This window comes from Chlorocebus sabaeus, chromosome 5 (genome assembly GCF_047675955.1).
Source record: "Chlorocebus sabaeus isolate Y175 chromosome 5, mChlSab1.0.hap1, whole genome shotgun sequence".
Taxonomy (NCBI): Eukaryota; Metazoa; Chordata; class Mammalia; order Primates; family Cercopithecidae; genus Chlorocebus; species Chlorocebus sabaeus.
The window spans coordinates 11,627,096-11,643,214 of record NC_132908.1 but is presented as its reverse complement, the minus strand read 5'-3'; the positions used below and the strand labels follow the sequence as shown (position 1 = coordinate 11,643,214).

At 47.9% G+C, this 16,119-nt stretch overlaps 1 protein-coding gene across 5 annotated transcripts in view; it reads right to left on the bottom strand.

Moving 5' to 3' along the window:
- Positions 1–16,119, bottom strand: part of SNX29 (sorting nexin 29) — a 638,098-nt gene that overhangs the window by 548,617 nt on the left and 73,362 nt on the right. For all 5 annotated transcript variants that reach the window (XM_007986063.3, XM_007986052.3, XM_037989526.2 and 2 more), the window contains 4 exons: positions 15,443–15,513; positions 13,270–13,518; positions 9,641–10,016; positions 218–336 (listed from right to left, as the gene is read on the bottom strand). In XM_007986063.3, coding sequence (XP_007984254.1) covers positions 218–336; positions 9,641–10,016; positions 13,270–13,518; positions 15,443–15,513 — 815 coding nt within the window. The remainder of the gene's footprint in view (positions 1–217; positions 337–9,640; positions 10,017–13,269; positions 13,519–15,442; positions 15,514–16,119) is intronic.

Below are 16,119 nucleotides of genomic sequence, written 5' to 3'. Positions count from 1 at the left end.
ACCGGAGCACCTCAGGATACCCAGGTTCAGGCAGAGAAGCCAAGCCCTCGCTCACGTCTGCATCTCAGTGAGCCCCACCTGGCCCTGAGCCCCATCCCCACCCGCCTCCTGTGCCTCCCAGCTCCCATTCCTACCTATCCAGGGAACTCAGATATTCCTGCTGCTTCACAAAGCCAAAGCTCTTACTGGAGGAAAGGAGTAATCGGGAGACACCCACCTGCCGGGCTGTAGGAGCCCACACCGCTGACAGGGAAGAGGATGTCCGAGTCATTGTGCAGCACCTTCAGCGGAGCCCAGCTGTGCATCTGGGAGAGGCAGGTGTTCCCATCCAGTGGCCTAAGGTGAAAGAACACAGCTGCAGAACAGGCCAAAGAGCCCAGAGGCCTCATGATTCACCAATAAGCATCCACATCGCTCTCTTGAGAACTAACCAGGCCACGGCAGGGCTGAGAACAGAAGGACGCGTGGGCTGGGAGGAGCGTGGAGTCCAGATCCAGACCTCTTGCATTTGTTCTCTCATCCAGTGTTTACTGAGCACCTATTCTATGCCAGGCACTGTGCTCCCTACTGGTGGCAAAAAAGCCAGTGAACAGTGTTGATCCTGCCCTCAGGGAGCCTGCAGTCTGCTGGGGAGCATGAACATGAATCAAATAATCCTGCAAGAAGCTGGAAATGGCAGCTCAGATCGTAGAGGAAGGTCATGGAAGGCTGCCTGGAAGAAGCTGGGCTTCAGGAGGGAGCTGGCCCAAGCTCTGTTCCTTCCCAAGAGAAGGAACAGAGACTTGGGGGAGGGAACAGCACATGCATCACAGGCCATCTGCTCCAGGTTCCGAAATGACAGCAGTCACCTGAGCTGGGGCTAGTGCTGCTCTGCCTCACTGCTTCTGAGCCCCTCATGGGTAAAAGGACAGAACCAGACCAGTCACATCTGCGTCCCTTCCAAGAAAGGGGGTCAGCTCAACTATTAACCAGGCTCATACGATCTGTTATATTGTCACCTTATCCACAAAGTACAAAACTCCAATGCGTGCCATCTTTGTAACGCCAGGCGGTATGGTAGGGTTTGTTTGGGAGTAATGGCCCCTGCCTCGGAGCAATCAAGAAATGTTAATAAATACCTGGAGGTATTTTTGCAGTATAGTCGTCACCCAGTATCTGCGTTCCATCTGTATCAACCATTTCAAAAACCCCCTGCAAATCTGAGGATGCTCCAAGTCTCTTGTTTTGTTTGGTTTTAGAGTCGGGGTCTTGCTCTGTTGCCCATGGTGGAGGACAGTGGCACAATCACAGTTCACTGCAACCTTGAGCTCCTGGGATTCGGCGGAGCCTCCTGCCTCAGCCTCCCAAGGAGTTTGGACTACAGGCGTGAGCCACCATACCTGACTAATTTTTTGTTTGGTTTGGTTTTTTGTGAAGACAGGGTTTCGCTATGTTGTCCTGGCTGGTCTCAAAATCCTAGCCTGACGCGATCCTCTCGCCTCAGCCTCCCCAAGTGCTCAGATGACAGGCATAAGCCACCTTGCCTAGACTGAAGTCCCCGATGTAAAATGGTGTTGTATTTGCATAAGCACATCCCCCCACATATGTACTTTACGTCATCACTAGATTGCTTACGATACCTAATAAAATCCAAATGCTATGTAAATAGTTGTTATACTGTATTTTTATCTGTATTATTTTTATTGGGGTTTTTTGGGTAATATTTTTGATCCACAGTTGGTTGAAACCATAGAGGCAGAACCCACGGATGCAGAGTCCATGGAGGCAGAGAGCCAGCTGCACTATAAGCTTTTTTTTTTTTTTTTTTGGGACAGAGTCTCCCTCTGTCACCCAGGCTGGAGTGCAGTGGCGCAACCTCGGCTCACTGCAAGCTCCGCCTCCTGGGTTCACGCCATTCTCCTGCCTCAGCCTCCCGAGTACCTGGGACTACAGGCGCCCACCACCAAGCCCAGCTAATTTTTGTATTTTTAGTAGAGACAGAGTTTCACCATATTAGCCAGGATGGTCTTGATCTGACCTCATGATCCCTGCCTCTGCCTCCCAAAGTGCTGGGATTACAGGCGTGAGCCACCGCGCCCAGCCTGTACTATAAGGTTTAAACATCATTTTGTATCTCAGTAGATAAAGAAGACCAAAGCAGATCATAATCATATCTACTTAAGAAGGGAAGGAAAGGGAGAGGGAGGGGCAAACAAAGGAAAGGGAAGTAAAAGAAGAAAGAGTGTGTGGCTTGTCCAAGGCCATCAGCCCTAAGCAACACAACCAAGGCTGTGGGACTGGAGCCCAGGTCTTCCAAATTCAAGTGTACTGAGTCTCTCGTCTCCTGCCCACAAGTGACATTACTTATATAGTTTGTCTTTATTTTAGAGTTACTCTAAAATCCACAAATATTTTCTGTAATAGACCACAGAGTACATATTTCAGGCTTTGTGACATACTCTTCTTTGTTGGTGTCTCTTAACAACTCTTTAAAAACGTAACAGCTGTTCACTGCTTGGGGGCGGATTTGGCCTGCAGGCATCGTTTGCCAGCTCCTATTTTAGAGGCTTGTCAGGTCGAAGTCTCCTTTCAGCCCTCTCTAGCTTTTGGCCAGACATCTGGCACAGAGAAACGCAGGAGTAAATAATCCAGCAGAATTCTGCAAGACGGATCATTCAACCATGCCCGTAACACAATGAGGCTTTCAGACAGCAGGATGGGGGCAAAAGACGAGCCACTCCCGCCGGTGTCCTGGCAGCGCGCCCAACCTGGGCAGAGAACCAGGTGAACTTGGCTGTGCCTCTGGAAACTGTCAAGGTGCCCTCCTGAGGCTCTGACCCGGCCACTGGTGACCACAGGGCAGGCACCCAGAGGTAGTCAGGGGCGCCCTTTCAGGAGAAGGTAGCAAAAGCAGCCAGACCTGTCTCGGCCACTCCACTGCTTCCGGGCAGGTGCGATGTTCTGCTGGTTTCTAAGATAATTCTTGACGCTTCCCCGCAACATATCCAAGTACAAGGTGAAGCCAGGCCCCAAAAGGATGAGGTTCCAAACCCAAGAAGTGAGCCCCAAGGACCGCCACCTCAAAATGAGTTACATTAAAGATTGCTGGTCAGGCCAGTGGCTCACACTTGTAATCCCGGTACTTTGGGAGGCCGAGGCAGAAGGATCACTTGAGCCCAGGAGTTCGAGCCCTGTCTTTACAAAAAATTCAAAAATTAGCCAGGTATGGTGTTGCACACCTGTAGACCCAGCTACTGGAGCGGCTGAGGTGGGAGGCTCCCTTGAGCCTGGGAGGTCGAGGGTTGCAGTGAGCCGAGATCATTCCACTGCCTCCATCCTGGGCCACAGAGCAAGACCCTGTCTCAAAACAAACAAACAAACAAACAATGGCTCACGCCTATAATCCCAACACTTTGGGAGGCCAAGGTGGGTGGATCACCTGAGGTCAGGAGTTTAAGACTAGCCTGGCCAACATGGTAAAACCCCATCTCTACTAAAAATACAGAAAAATTAACCGGGTGTGGTGCTGGGCACCTGTAATCCCAGCTACTTGGGAGGCTGAGGCAGGAGAATCGCTTGAACCCAGGAGGCAGGGATTGCAGTGAGCCGAGATCGTGCCACTGTACTCCAGCCTGAGTGACAGAGCGAGAATCCATCTCAAAACAAAAACAAAACAAATAAACAAAAAAATATATATTTATACACATCTATATAATACACTCATTAGCTCATCTTCATAACACTAGATACTCTTTTTTTTTTTTTTTTTTTTGGAGATGGAGTCTGGCTCTGTCGCCCGGGCTAGAGTGCAGTGGCCGGATCTCAGCTCACTGCAAGCTCTGCCTCCCGGGTTTACGCCATTCTCCTGCCTCAGATTCCCGAGTAGCTGGGACTACAGGCGCCCGCCACCTCGCCCGGCTAGTTTTTTGTATTTTTTAGTAGAGACGGGGTTTCACCATGTTAGCCAAGATGGTCTCGATCTCCTGACCTCGTGATCCGCCCGTCTCGGCCTCCCAAAGTGCTGGGATTACAGGCTTGAGCCACCGCGCCCGGCAACACTAGATACTCTTAAACATCATTTGAGGTGTTTGAGATTCCAAACGTCAAGATGTCAAGGCTTAAACTCCAAAATCTTCTGCTGTTAAATGTCCCCCCGTGGCTGCACATTTAGGTCAGCTCCAGTGTTCTGCTTCTCTGAATAAGGACTTTGGTATCTAGATGCAGCAACTTTTCCCTGAATCGAGGGTATGTTCTCCGGGTAGCTTCTCGCACTGGGCCTGCTAAATCCAGTGGAATAAACATCCTTAAGTTCACGCCAATTTGTCAAACTGCTTTCCCCCAAGGCTATCAGCTGCTCCCAGCTCAACTGCTTCCAGCTGTCTTTGAGGGCAGCCCCTGTGCACCACCCCTGCAGCCTCATTCATCCCACAGACACGAAGTGGAGGCCATAGGATGTGCCTGGAACTGAGGACCCACTGACAGCAAGATCTTTCCCTTCCACCAGGGCATCAACCCAAGGTCTCCGCAAATATGTTTCACTTTGCATTTGCTTAACTGCTAGTGAGATGCAGAATAGCGAGACGCCACATATGTTTGTAGTCCTTTCTGAATTATGTTTCTCCCTACTTCCCTACCGGTATCAGAGAACACATATAAAGTGATTTTAAAAGCCCTGTCTGGGCCTGGCGCAGTGGCCCATGCCTAAAACCCCAACACTCTGGGAGGCCAACATGGGAGGATCACTTGAGGCCAGGAAGTCAAGACCAACCTGGGCAATGCCTTGAGACCCCATTTCTATAAAGAATTAGCTGTGCCTGGTGGCATCCACCTATAGTCCTAGCTACTCAGGAGGCTGAGGTAGGGAGATCACTTGACACTAGGAGTTCAAGGTTGCAGTGAGCTGTGATCAGTCCACGGCACTCCAGCCTGGATGACAGAGCAAGACCTGTCTCAAAAAACAAAAAAAAGACAAACAAAAAACAAACAACAACAACAACAAAAAAAAACAAAGAACAAAATGACAAACCCTGACTGTAATAAAAATACTATCCCTTTTAAAGAAAAATACACAAAGCAAAGCTAATACTTGAGATAAATACTGAGGCAGAAGAAACAAGACTTCTTCAGACATCAAAGAAGTGGTTTAATGACCAGTAAACCGAGGAGTAAGCCTAACTTTGACCAACAGAGGATCTTAAAGACAACAGGGCAGCAGACTCTGCCAGAGGCTTTGGCAATCCACAGTGAGCTTCTCCCAGTCTAGCCACATTTCCCTCACACATCTGCTGTGCACCAGCCCCCTCGACCTTCCCTGTGAACACCAACTTAGAATCAAAATCAAAGCATTACTCAGCAGGCCATCCCATCGCTCCGCTGTTTTCCCCAGGCTGCTCTGTGGAAGGGTCAATCAAGATCCCTCTGAATGCCAGGGAGAGCTGTCCGGAGTCTGCAGGAGGCCCTCTGGCTTCGGAGGGCCCAGGCCAAGTGAAGGTCACCCTGCACTGTGTTGGGCATTTACACATCACAATGCTGGGGGCTGCCTTGGCTCACACACCAGCCTCACTGTGTCTACACTCAGTGGCAGCAAGCAGCATCTCCTCAAAGGCCCAGATTACAAAGTAAAGGCATGTGGCCAGGTGCGGAGGCTCACGCCTGCAATCCTAGCACTTTGGGAGGCTGAAGCAGGCGGATCACTTGAGCTCAGGAGTTCAATACCAGCCTGGCCAACATGGTGAAACCCCATCTCTACTAAAAATACAAAAATTAGCTGGGCGCAGTGGCGCACTCCTGTAGTCCCACCTACTCTGGAGGCTGAGGCAGGAGAATCGCTTGAACCCAGGAGGCGGAGGTTGCAGTGAACTAAGATCACGCCACTGCACTACAGCTGGGCCCATGAAGCAAGACTGTTCCCAAAAAAAAAAGAATAAAGGCACTTGTGAGGGTTAATTGTATGTGTCAATTTGGCTGGGCCACAATACCCATACATTTGGTCAAACATCATTCTAGATGTTTCTATAAGGGTATTTTTTGGATGAGATTAACATTTTAAATCAGTAGATTTTGGGTGAACCAGATTATGCTGCATAATGTGAGCGGGCTTCACGCAAGCAGTGCAAGGCCTCAATAGGGAAAAGATGGACCTTCCAGAAGAAGAAATTCCACCAGCAGATTGCCTCTGGACCTGAACTGCAACTCTTCCCTGGGTCTCCAGTCCACACGCCTACCCTGCGGATTTTGGACTTCCCAGCGCCACAATCACATGAGCCAATTCCTTAAAATAAATCGAGAGAAGACTGGGCACAGTGGCTCATGCCTGTAATCCCAGCACTCTGGGAGGCCAAGGCAGGTGGATCACAAGGTCAGGAGTTTGAGTCCGGCCTGGACAACAGGACAAAACCCTATCTCTACTAAAAACACAAAAGTTAGCAGGATGAGGTGGGTACCTGTGATCCCAGCTACTTGAGAGGCTGAGGCACAAGAATTACTTAAACCCCGCAGGCAGAGGTTGCAGTGAGCTGAGATCGTGCCACTGTACTCCAGCCTGGGTAACAAAGCAAGACTCCATCTCAAAAACAAAACAAAACAAACAAACAGACAGGAAACAGAGACACAGACAGACAGAAACAGAGATAGAGACGGAGTTAGAGGTAGAGATAGAGGTAGAAATTGAGGCAAAAACAGAGCAGCACAGAGAAGGAACTATACACATCCACATACAGAATGCCCCCTGCTCAGTCCCGCCCCACTGGTTCTGCCTCTCTGGAGAGCCCTGAATAACACAGCAGGTCACACGACTTGGATGCCAGATATAAAAACACTCACACGCTATGAGCAAGAACAAGGGCTGCTGAAAAGCTGCCCTAACAAAGAGTTCAGTCGCAGGAAAAAATCTTGTGTGTGAAAATATTCATTTGAGATAGGCTGCAAACAAAAGATAGGCTGATAACAAAAAGCAAAAACAGAAACCATCAACCTAAATACCCAACAAAAGGGGAAACATTTCACAAGTCATAACGTGTTGATCTGACTGAACGGCAACTGCATTAGCCAGGGTTCTGCGGAGAAATGGAGCCAAGGGGTGCGTGCATGGAGAGACAGACAGATACAGATACAGGTTTATATTGAGGAACTGGTCCACGCAACCACAGAGAGCAGGAAGTCCCATGACCCACAGTCCACAAGCTGAAGACCCAGAAAAGCTGGTGGTGTGGCGAAGTCCAAGCCTGAAGCCTGAGAACAAGGACAGCAGATGGTAGGAATCCCTGGCCCAGGGCAGAAAATCCACGTCCCAGCGGAAGCTAGCAGGCGGAAAGGAAAGAATCCCTCCCTGCCCTCACTTGTTGTTCTATTCAGGCCCTCAATGGATTGGATGGGGTCCCTCCACACTGGGGAGGGCTGTCTCCTTTACTGAGTCCACCAATTTAGACACTACCCTCACCCAGAAACGTCCTCACTGATGCACCCAGAAGCAGAAGTAATGTTCAATCTGGGCACCCCACAGCCCAGTTAGGCTGACACACAAAATTAATCATCACATCAACAAATCAGTATTCATAATTATGTAGAAACATGAAAAACATTTGACAGAAGAGCCGGGTGCAGTGGCTCCCATCTATAATCCCAGCACTTTCGGAGGCCGAACCGGGCAGATCATGAGGTCAGGAGTTTGAGATCAGCCTGGCCAACCTGGTGAAACCCCGTCTCTACTGAAAATACAAAAATTAGCTGGGCGTAGTGGCGGGCACCTGTAATCCCAGCTACTTGGGAGGCTGAGGCAGGAGAAACACTTGAACCCTGGAAGCAGAGGTTGCAGTGACCCGAGACAGAGCCATTGAGCTCCAGCCTGGGAGACAGAGCAAGACCTATCTCAAAAAAAAAAAAAAAAAACTGACAGTATAAGCTTTGGATTACAGCATATCTGAATACAAATCTCAACTCTGCCAATGGCTTTGACAAATCTTGCCTCTCTATGGAATCCTGTTCTTCCATCTGTAAAATGGGGGTGATATGCCCATGAACCTCACAGGGTTGCTAGAAGTCTTACAATACAGTGTACAAATCACCTGCAGCATCTGGCATATCTCAGATGATCAATAAGGTAACACTATTAGTACAAGTATCCATGTGGATGAGGACTAGAGTAAAAATAAAAAACAATAATAGGCACAGTCTCATCAGAAAAAAAAAAACAAAAAAAAAAAACACCCTAATATTAAAACAACATGAAAATGAAAATCTTAGGGCTAAAGGTATACTGCAGCCTAAACAATACCGTTAAGATTTAGGTCAGACAGAAAGATACATTTCTGTATATTCATTTTACACTTTTTATTTTTTGTAGAGATGGAGTCTTGCTGTGTTGCCCAGGCTGCTCTCAAACTCTTGGCCTTAAGCAGTACTCCCACTTCAGCCTCCCAAAGTGCTGGGATTACAGGCGTGAACCACTGCACCTGGCCTCATTTTATACTTTAAGGAACTGAATTTTGCAGTAGTCATGATTAGGAGGGCACTGGGCACTACAAAGCCTAAGAGGTAACTAGCTTATTTGGGGTATTTTGGTTTGTTTTTTTTTTGAGAAGGACTTTCTCTCTTGTTGCCCAGGCTGGAGTGCAGTGATGTCATCTTGGCTCCGCCTCCCATGTTCAAGCGATTCTCCTGCCTCAGCATCCTAAGTATCCGGAGTTACAGGCATGCACCATCATGCCAGGCTAATTTTGTATTTTTTTTTAGTAGAGAAGGGGTTTCACCATGTTAGTCAGGCTGGTCTCGAACTCCTGACCTCAGGTGATCCACCCACCTTGGTGTCCCAGAATGCTGGGATTACAGGTGTGAGCCACTGCGCCCGGCCAACTCCACGGTTAAGGCAACAGGTGCAGGCAAGTTACTGCTATTCACACCCCTGCAGATAAACACAGAAGTCACCATACCACAACTATTCTCTTAACCCTGCCTTTGTCCTGAGCTTCCTGTGCTAGTGGCAAGTCAGATGCAAGGAAAATCCAGAGTAAAAATAAAAAATAATAATAGGCACAGTCTCATCAGACTGTGAAACCGTGTGAACCCTGGGAAGTGAACATGACAGATGTATGTATAAAGCAAGAATTTCCAGGCACACATTCTGACATTAACTTTGCATTAAGTGCCCTCAAATGTACTCCCTTTCCCTCTTTCAGTTCTCAGGGAAAGAGCAAATAACACTCCTTCCAAATAACACTCCTAAATCAACACCTAAAGAATGAATGATGCCCTGGGCAAATATAAAACTTGCAGTCGTATTTCACCTAATACCATAGAAAGAGAAAACGGTGAACTTAACCCCCTCATTAAAAGCACAAGGGGAGGCTGGGCATGGTGGCTCACACCTGTAAACCTAGCACTTTGGGAGGCCAAGGCAGGCGGATCACTTGAGGTCAAGAGTTTGAGATCAGCCTGGTCAATGTGGTGAAACCCCATCTCTACTGAAAACAGAAAAATTAGCTGGGTGTGGTGACAGGCGCCTGTAATCCCAGCTACTCGGAAGGCTGAGGCAAGAGAATAGCTTGAACCCAGGAGGTGCAGGCTGCAGTGAGCTGAGATCATGCCACTGCACTTCAGCCTGGGGGACAGTGAGACTCCATCTTACACACACACACACACACAAAGAAGTGTGATGGGAACTTACTTCTCAGGTGACTCCGTGTGGCCCCTGTGCTTCCTTCCTGATGAGTTTCCATACACGTCATCTTCATTTTCATCCACATCTTCATCATCGATGCTTTTCACATCAAGCTTCTGGTACCCAAACTCCCCATTCAAAGACAGGGAATCAATTTTCCATGAGTTGCTGCTCTGACTTCCATTGGAATTTGGCCCAAAGGGGCTTTCAAAGGCTGATATGATATTTACAGAGGAGCGGTCGGAGTTGTCCTCCGAGCTCTCCCCTGCCCCAGGTGTCTTTTTAAAAACGTCCCCAGAGTTCTGTTCATCCTCCTCATCATCAAATGAGATTATGTTGGTCACTTTCTTTTTCTTCTTTCGCTCCTTTTTGCATTTGGCATCTGGCAAAATAAAAAAAAAAAAGATACAGTATAAGAAAAAGTAGGCAAGACAAAAGGATGATGGAATCAACTCACCTCCAGGTTACGGAAAATACTATTCTACTAAGAAATCCACTGTAACATTAATTCACACTTTTTAAAATCCTCAATGAAAATCTGTGTACAGAAGATTAAGCAGAATGGATACAGCCCTCTACCTCTGATTTAAATAAACACACCACAGAGCCCACATTGAAACTGTTCCTTCTAAGCAATCACTTTGATGCAAAGGATGCTACCATTACCAAAAGGATCTTCAGTGCTTCTCTTTGGAAAATATTCTCATAGCCGTAGATGAGACCAGGAAGACCAGCTGGGGGGTGTAGTCAAGAGTTGAAGAGCCTCAAATTCCTGCCATTCCTGTGCAATGTCCCTTTGCAGTGGGGCTTTGTGTCTCCTCCCAGCCAGAGGTGATGTCTATTTCTGCACCCTCTTGAATCTGGCTGGCGTAGTGCTCTGTTTTTGTTTGTTTGTTTGTTTTTTGAGTTGGAGCATCTCACTCTATTGCCCAGGCTGGAGTACAATGGCGCAATCATAGCTCACTGTAACCTCCAATTCCTGGGATCAAACAATCCTCTGGCCTCAGCCTCCTGAGTAGCTGGGACTACAGGTGCATGCCACAACACCTAGCTAATTTTATTATTTTTTTTAAAGATGAGGTCTTGCTGTGCTGCCCAGGCTGGTCTCAAAACTTCTGGCCTCAAGCAATACTCCCACCTCAGCCTCCTAAATTGCTGGGATTATAGGCATGAGCCACCATGTCCTGCTTTTACCAAGAGAATGTGGCAGACAGGGCCGGGCGCAGTGGCTCACGCCTCTAATCTCAGCACTTTGGAGGTGAAGGTGGGTGGATCACCTGAGGTCAGGAGTTCAAGACCAACCTGGCAAACATGGTGAAACCCCATCTCTACTAAAAACACACACACACACACACACATAAAATCAGCTGGGTGTGGTGGCAGGTGCCTGTAATCCCAGCTACTTGGGAGGCTGACGCAGGAGAATGTCTTGAACATGGGAGGCAGAGGTTGCAGCGAGCTGAGATTGCGCCATTGCACTCCAGTCTGGGTGACAGAACAAGCCTCTGTTTCCAAAAAAAAAACAAAGTGGCAGGAATCACACTGTGTGACTTCTAGTAGCTAGGTGTTAACAGGTCTCACAGCTTTGCCTTTGCTCTCCTGGACAGAGGCCCTGACCCCATACATGAAGAAGCCAGCTCAGCCGACTGGAGGATGAGAGACCAGGAGCACAACCTGAGCCGCCCCAGCACTGACTCCAGACATGTGGATGGGGCCATCTTGGATCTTCCAGTCTAACCACCAGCTCCCATGAGTGAGCCCAAGGAATCCAGCGGAAGAGCCACCATGCCAACCCACCTAAAAAAGGAACGAACTGTGGTGGTTTTAAGTCACTACATTTTTTAATCACTTGTTATATAGCAAATGCTAACTGAAAAAGAAATCAAGCCTGCCTTAGTGACCAGCACTCAGAGAAGACTCTTTGTGCCCCCATTTTAATCACCACACTTGGATGTAAGACACTTTGAGCCAATTCCAAAAACCCAATCCATCTAAACCAATGTGTGATGCAGTGAGGCCTCACTGGTATAGCACAACTTCGAGATTACCTCAAAAGCAGAGTTCCAAAAATGGGTGGGACTGCTACTCCTGTGGGTGTAGAAATCTCAGTGTCTTTGTTACACGAAGCCATCAACAGCCCTATCTCCTACACTGTTCATGCAGGGTCTCTGCTGGAGAAGCACAGGGCAAGACAAACAAGGCCACTGTGTACCAAAGACACCACGGGATTCTGCACTTTCACCATCGGTAATTCCAAAGGGATGGCCCCAGTTACTGCCTTGTTTAAGAGATCTGAGAATACTGAGACTAAGTACTTAAGCCCAAAATTTCCAATTTCAACCAGGCACAGTGGCTCACACCTGTAATCCCAGCACTTTGGGAGGCTAAGGCAGGAGGATCACTTGAGACCGGGAGTTCAAGACCAGCCTGGGCAACATAGCAAGACCCTGTCTCTACATATATACACATACATACTACAACAAAACTTCCAATTTTGCTGTAGTGACATCTTAATGTCCCAAAGGAATCAAAGGGTATTGAAAACTTATCACCAAATTAATCTTAACTTAATCAACTTTCTTTTTTTCATTCAATTTTTTAATTAAATTTTTTTAAAAACAGGCTGCGCAGTGGCTCATGCCTGTAATCCCAGCATTTTGAGAGGGCAGGGCGGGCAGATCACCTGAGATTAGGAGTTCAAGATCAGCCTGGCCAACATGGGAAACCCCATCTCTGCTAAAAATACAAAAAGAATCCAGCCAGGCATGTTGGCACACGCCTGTAGTCCCATCTACTCAGGAGGTTGAGGCAGGAGAATTGCTTGAATCCGGGAGGTGAAGGTTGCAGTGAGCTGAGATCATGCCCCTGCACTCCAACCAGGGCAATAGAGTGAGACTCTGTCTCAAAAAAAAAAAGTTAAAAAATTGAGACAGGGTCTCACCACATTGCCCAGGCTGGTCTAGAACCCTTGAACTCAAGCGATCCTCCTGCCTCGGCCTCCCAAAGTGCTAGGATTACAGGCATGAGCCACCAAGCCCAGCCTGAACCAACTATCTTCTGCCTCCCCATGACTCCCTAGAGTCAAAGCTGACAACTCCTGTCCTTCCTGAGGCCTCTACTTAAATGCCATCCCCAATCAGAGGCAAGCCCAACGGCAGACGTTCCCCATAGCAGCCTATGCTTGGCTTTCATCCCTTTTATCCTAAGGATCATAAATTATATATTCTGTCATGAACTACCCACCCACACCCATCCCAAAGGAGACTGCAGGCTACCTGCTGGCAATCTGTCTTTCCTATTCAGCTCACTGCCTAGCACACAGAATACGATGAAGGAACAAATAAAGGAATGAATGAATGAAGATCAACGTCATCTGGCTCCCGGTGTCTCTCACACCCTCACTTTCGTTTGCTATGGTTGAGCTGCTCATTTTTCCACCCAGCAATTCTCGCATCTAGATAAGGCCGTCAGAGCCCTTTCAGAGTGAATGAGAATGAGAAACAGAAACACAAATGGAAAACAAGTATACTGGACTCTATTCCCCTTGGAATGACTTTCAGATGATGAGGTACGTCCATCCCATCAGCCACATTCTGCTTCCCTCTGCTCCGCCTCGAGCACCCGTTCCCACTCACCGGCACTGACATTCCTGGACACGACAGGCAAGGGGTCGGTCTCCTGTTCAGGTTTGATGAGGATGGAGACGGCAGAGGAGGCTGTGATCTCCCTGAACAGGCTGCTCACTCCTTGCGTGGACTCTTTCAGCAAGGAGGTCACATTCTGCGTTGACTCCTTTAAGAGGTCTGAAACGGTGGGAGCAAACTTACTCTGCCCATTCAAATCCTTGTTGTCGATGTTAATCGCAAAGAGTATGGAGTTCAGACCTGCCCAAAAAAAGGGAGAAGTCTGGAGTGCTTGCTGATGGGCAGTCATACCACCACCAAGAGAAGACAGCTGCAGACAACAGAGTACGGAAGAGGAGACACACTGATCTTAAATAGGTATAAAAATACCTCCCACGCAGAGGTTGTAGGGAGCCGAGATCGTGCCACTGCACTCCAGCCTGGGTGACAGAGCAAGACCCTGTCTCAAAAAAAAAAAAAAAAAAAAACACCTCCCATGAAACTAGGGTCAGCAGACATCTGTTATCATGGGAGTCGAGTCATACCACATTCTCTCCCTAACAGCCACAAAGATAAATACAAATAAGAAGTCAACCAGGAGGAGGTGAAGGCACAAGTTCTGGGATCAGACTGCCTGGGGGTCAATTCCAGCACCGCCACCTACTAGCTACAAGACCTTGGTCCAGGCCGGGTACAGTGGCTCATCCCTATAATCCCAGCACTTTGGGAGGCCAAGACAGGTGGATCACCTGAGGTTGGGAGTTCGAGACTAGCCTGACCAAACGGAGACACCTCATCTCTATTAAAAACATGAAATTAGCCGGGCGTGGTGGTACATGCCTATAATCCCAGCTACTGGGGAGGCTGCACAGGAGAATTGCTTGAACCCAGGAGGCAGAGGTTGCGGTGAGCCAAGATCATGCCACTGCACTCCAACCTGGGCAACAAGAGTGAAACTCCGTCTCAGAAAAAAAAAAAAAAAAGACCTTGGTCCAGCAACTTATCATCTCCCTGTACTCCAGTCACCTTATCTGTAAGATGGGGACAATATTATCTCTCTCACAGGATTGTAAGTATTAAAGGCAATCACTCACAAGACACTCAGCTCCATAAACCATCAAATGTGCACCGATAACATCATCGTCATTACTATGGACAGAAACTTACACTGGCATCTTATGGTCTACAAAGAAATCATGGTCAAATCCTTTTTCTCATCAATGGACAAGACTAACATAACCCCAAATATACGAGACTTAGTATAAACTTTCAAGGAAAAACAAAAATGAGGCAAGAAAGAACTTCGAAAGAGGAAGCAAGCTGCCCACTTCAGTCCGGCTGATTCCACCTTTCACCCTTTGAGTCAAAGGGCAAACAACGTTAACAGTCCACCGAGTAACATCAACCCAGGGTCTCCACGATGACTGTCACGTGTGTGGCTCCCGATTTCACATGATTCTCTCACAGCCCCATGAAGGTGATTGCTGAGACAGCATGATTCCCATCTCACAGAGAGGAAAGAAAAGGTAGCAAAGCTTATAGCATCTGCCCCAGGTCACCAGTTAGCAAGGGGTAAAGCCAGGATTCAAAGGTAGGTCTCCCACCTCCAATTCCCCGTAAGGTATATTACATCTCCAAAGCCCAACTAAAAACCTTCTCATATCTTCGCTTTCTCTGCCAGGGTCTCACATTCTAGATGAATAGACCCAACACTCTGGTAGGGCATGGTGACTTACACCTGCAATCCCAACACTTTGGGAGGCCAAGGCGAGTGGATTACTTGAGCTCAGGAGTTCGAGACCAGCCTGGCCAACATAGTGAAACCCTATTTCTATTAAAATACAAAAATTAGCTGGGCATGGTGGCAAGCGCCTGTAATCCCAGCTTTTCGGGAGGTTGAGACAGGAAAATGACTTGAACCCAGGAGGTGGAGGTTGCAGTGAGCCGAGATCGCACCACTGCACTCCAGCCTGGGTGACAGAGTGAGGCTCTATCTTTAAAAAAATAAAAATAAAATAACCAACATTCAGTGCTAGTAAAAGAAAGACAGCAGCAAGTGACTCATTAAGTTGTTGAGGGACAGAGAAGAATCACAACATTCCATGGCGTTGTGGATCTGCCCCAAGGCAGCCCCTCTGCTCGCAAGTGTCACAAGGCACAGCGCCCTGGTCTGGGCCAGGCTTACCCGCTGCCATGGTTGGAAGCATGCTGGACCTCTCTTCATCCATCACAAAAGACCAGTCTTCATAAAAAGTGCTACAGATTCAAAGAGAAGAGGAAATCATTCTTAGCAGTGGTTCTCTGTGTCTATTAACTAAGAAATTTCATTAGACGGCTCCCTGGAAGATCTGCACCTGATCACCCCAGGAGGGATATGATTTGTCTGAGGTCTCTGCTGGTTTAAAGCTTCTGCTTACAAACAGAAGATCGAACACACACATCCTACAACTTCCTCGCTGGTCCCCCGAGACCCCCAGCTTCAGAGTACTAAAATAGACATTATACGTAAATGTATTTATAAAGCAGCAAAGTAGGAGGGAGCAGTCAGGTGGGTGACTTCCACTCAAGCAATGTCCCCAAGAGACAGACAGGAAATCCAAGCCAGCCAACAGGGCTCACCTGATTTGCCTAATACAAGAAGAGACCATTTCAGACAGAAATTACAGAGCCTCTATGGCTTCATCAACCAGGGCATTTAATATAATGCCTGCCTTGGCCAGGCATGGTGGCTCATGCCTGTAATCCTAGCAATTTGGGAGGCTGGGGTGGGAAGATCACTTGAGGTCAAGAGTTCGAGACCAGCCTGGCCAACACAGTGAAACCCCATCTCTATTAAAAATATAAAAAATTAGCTGGGCATGG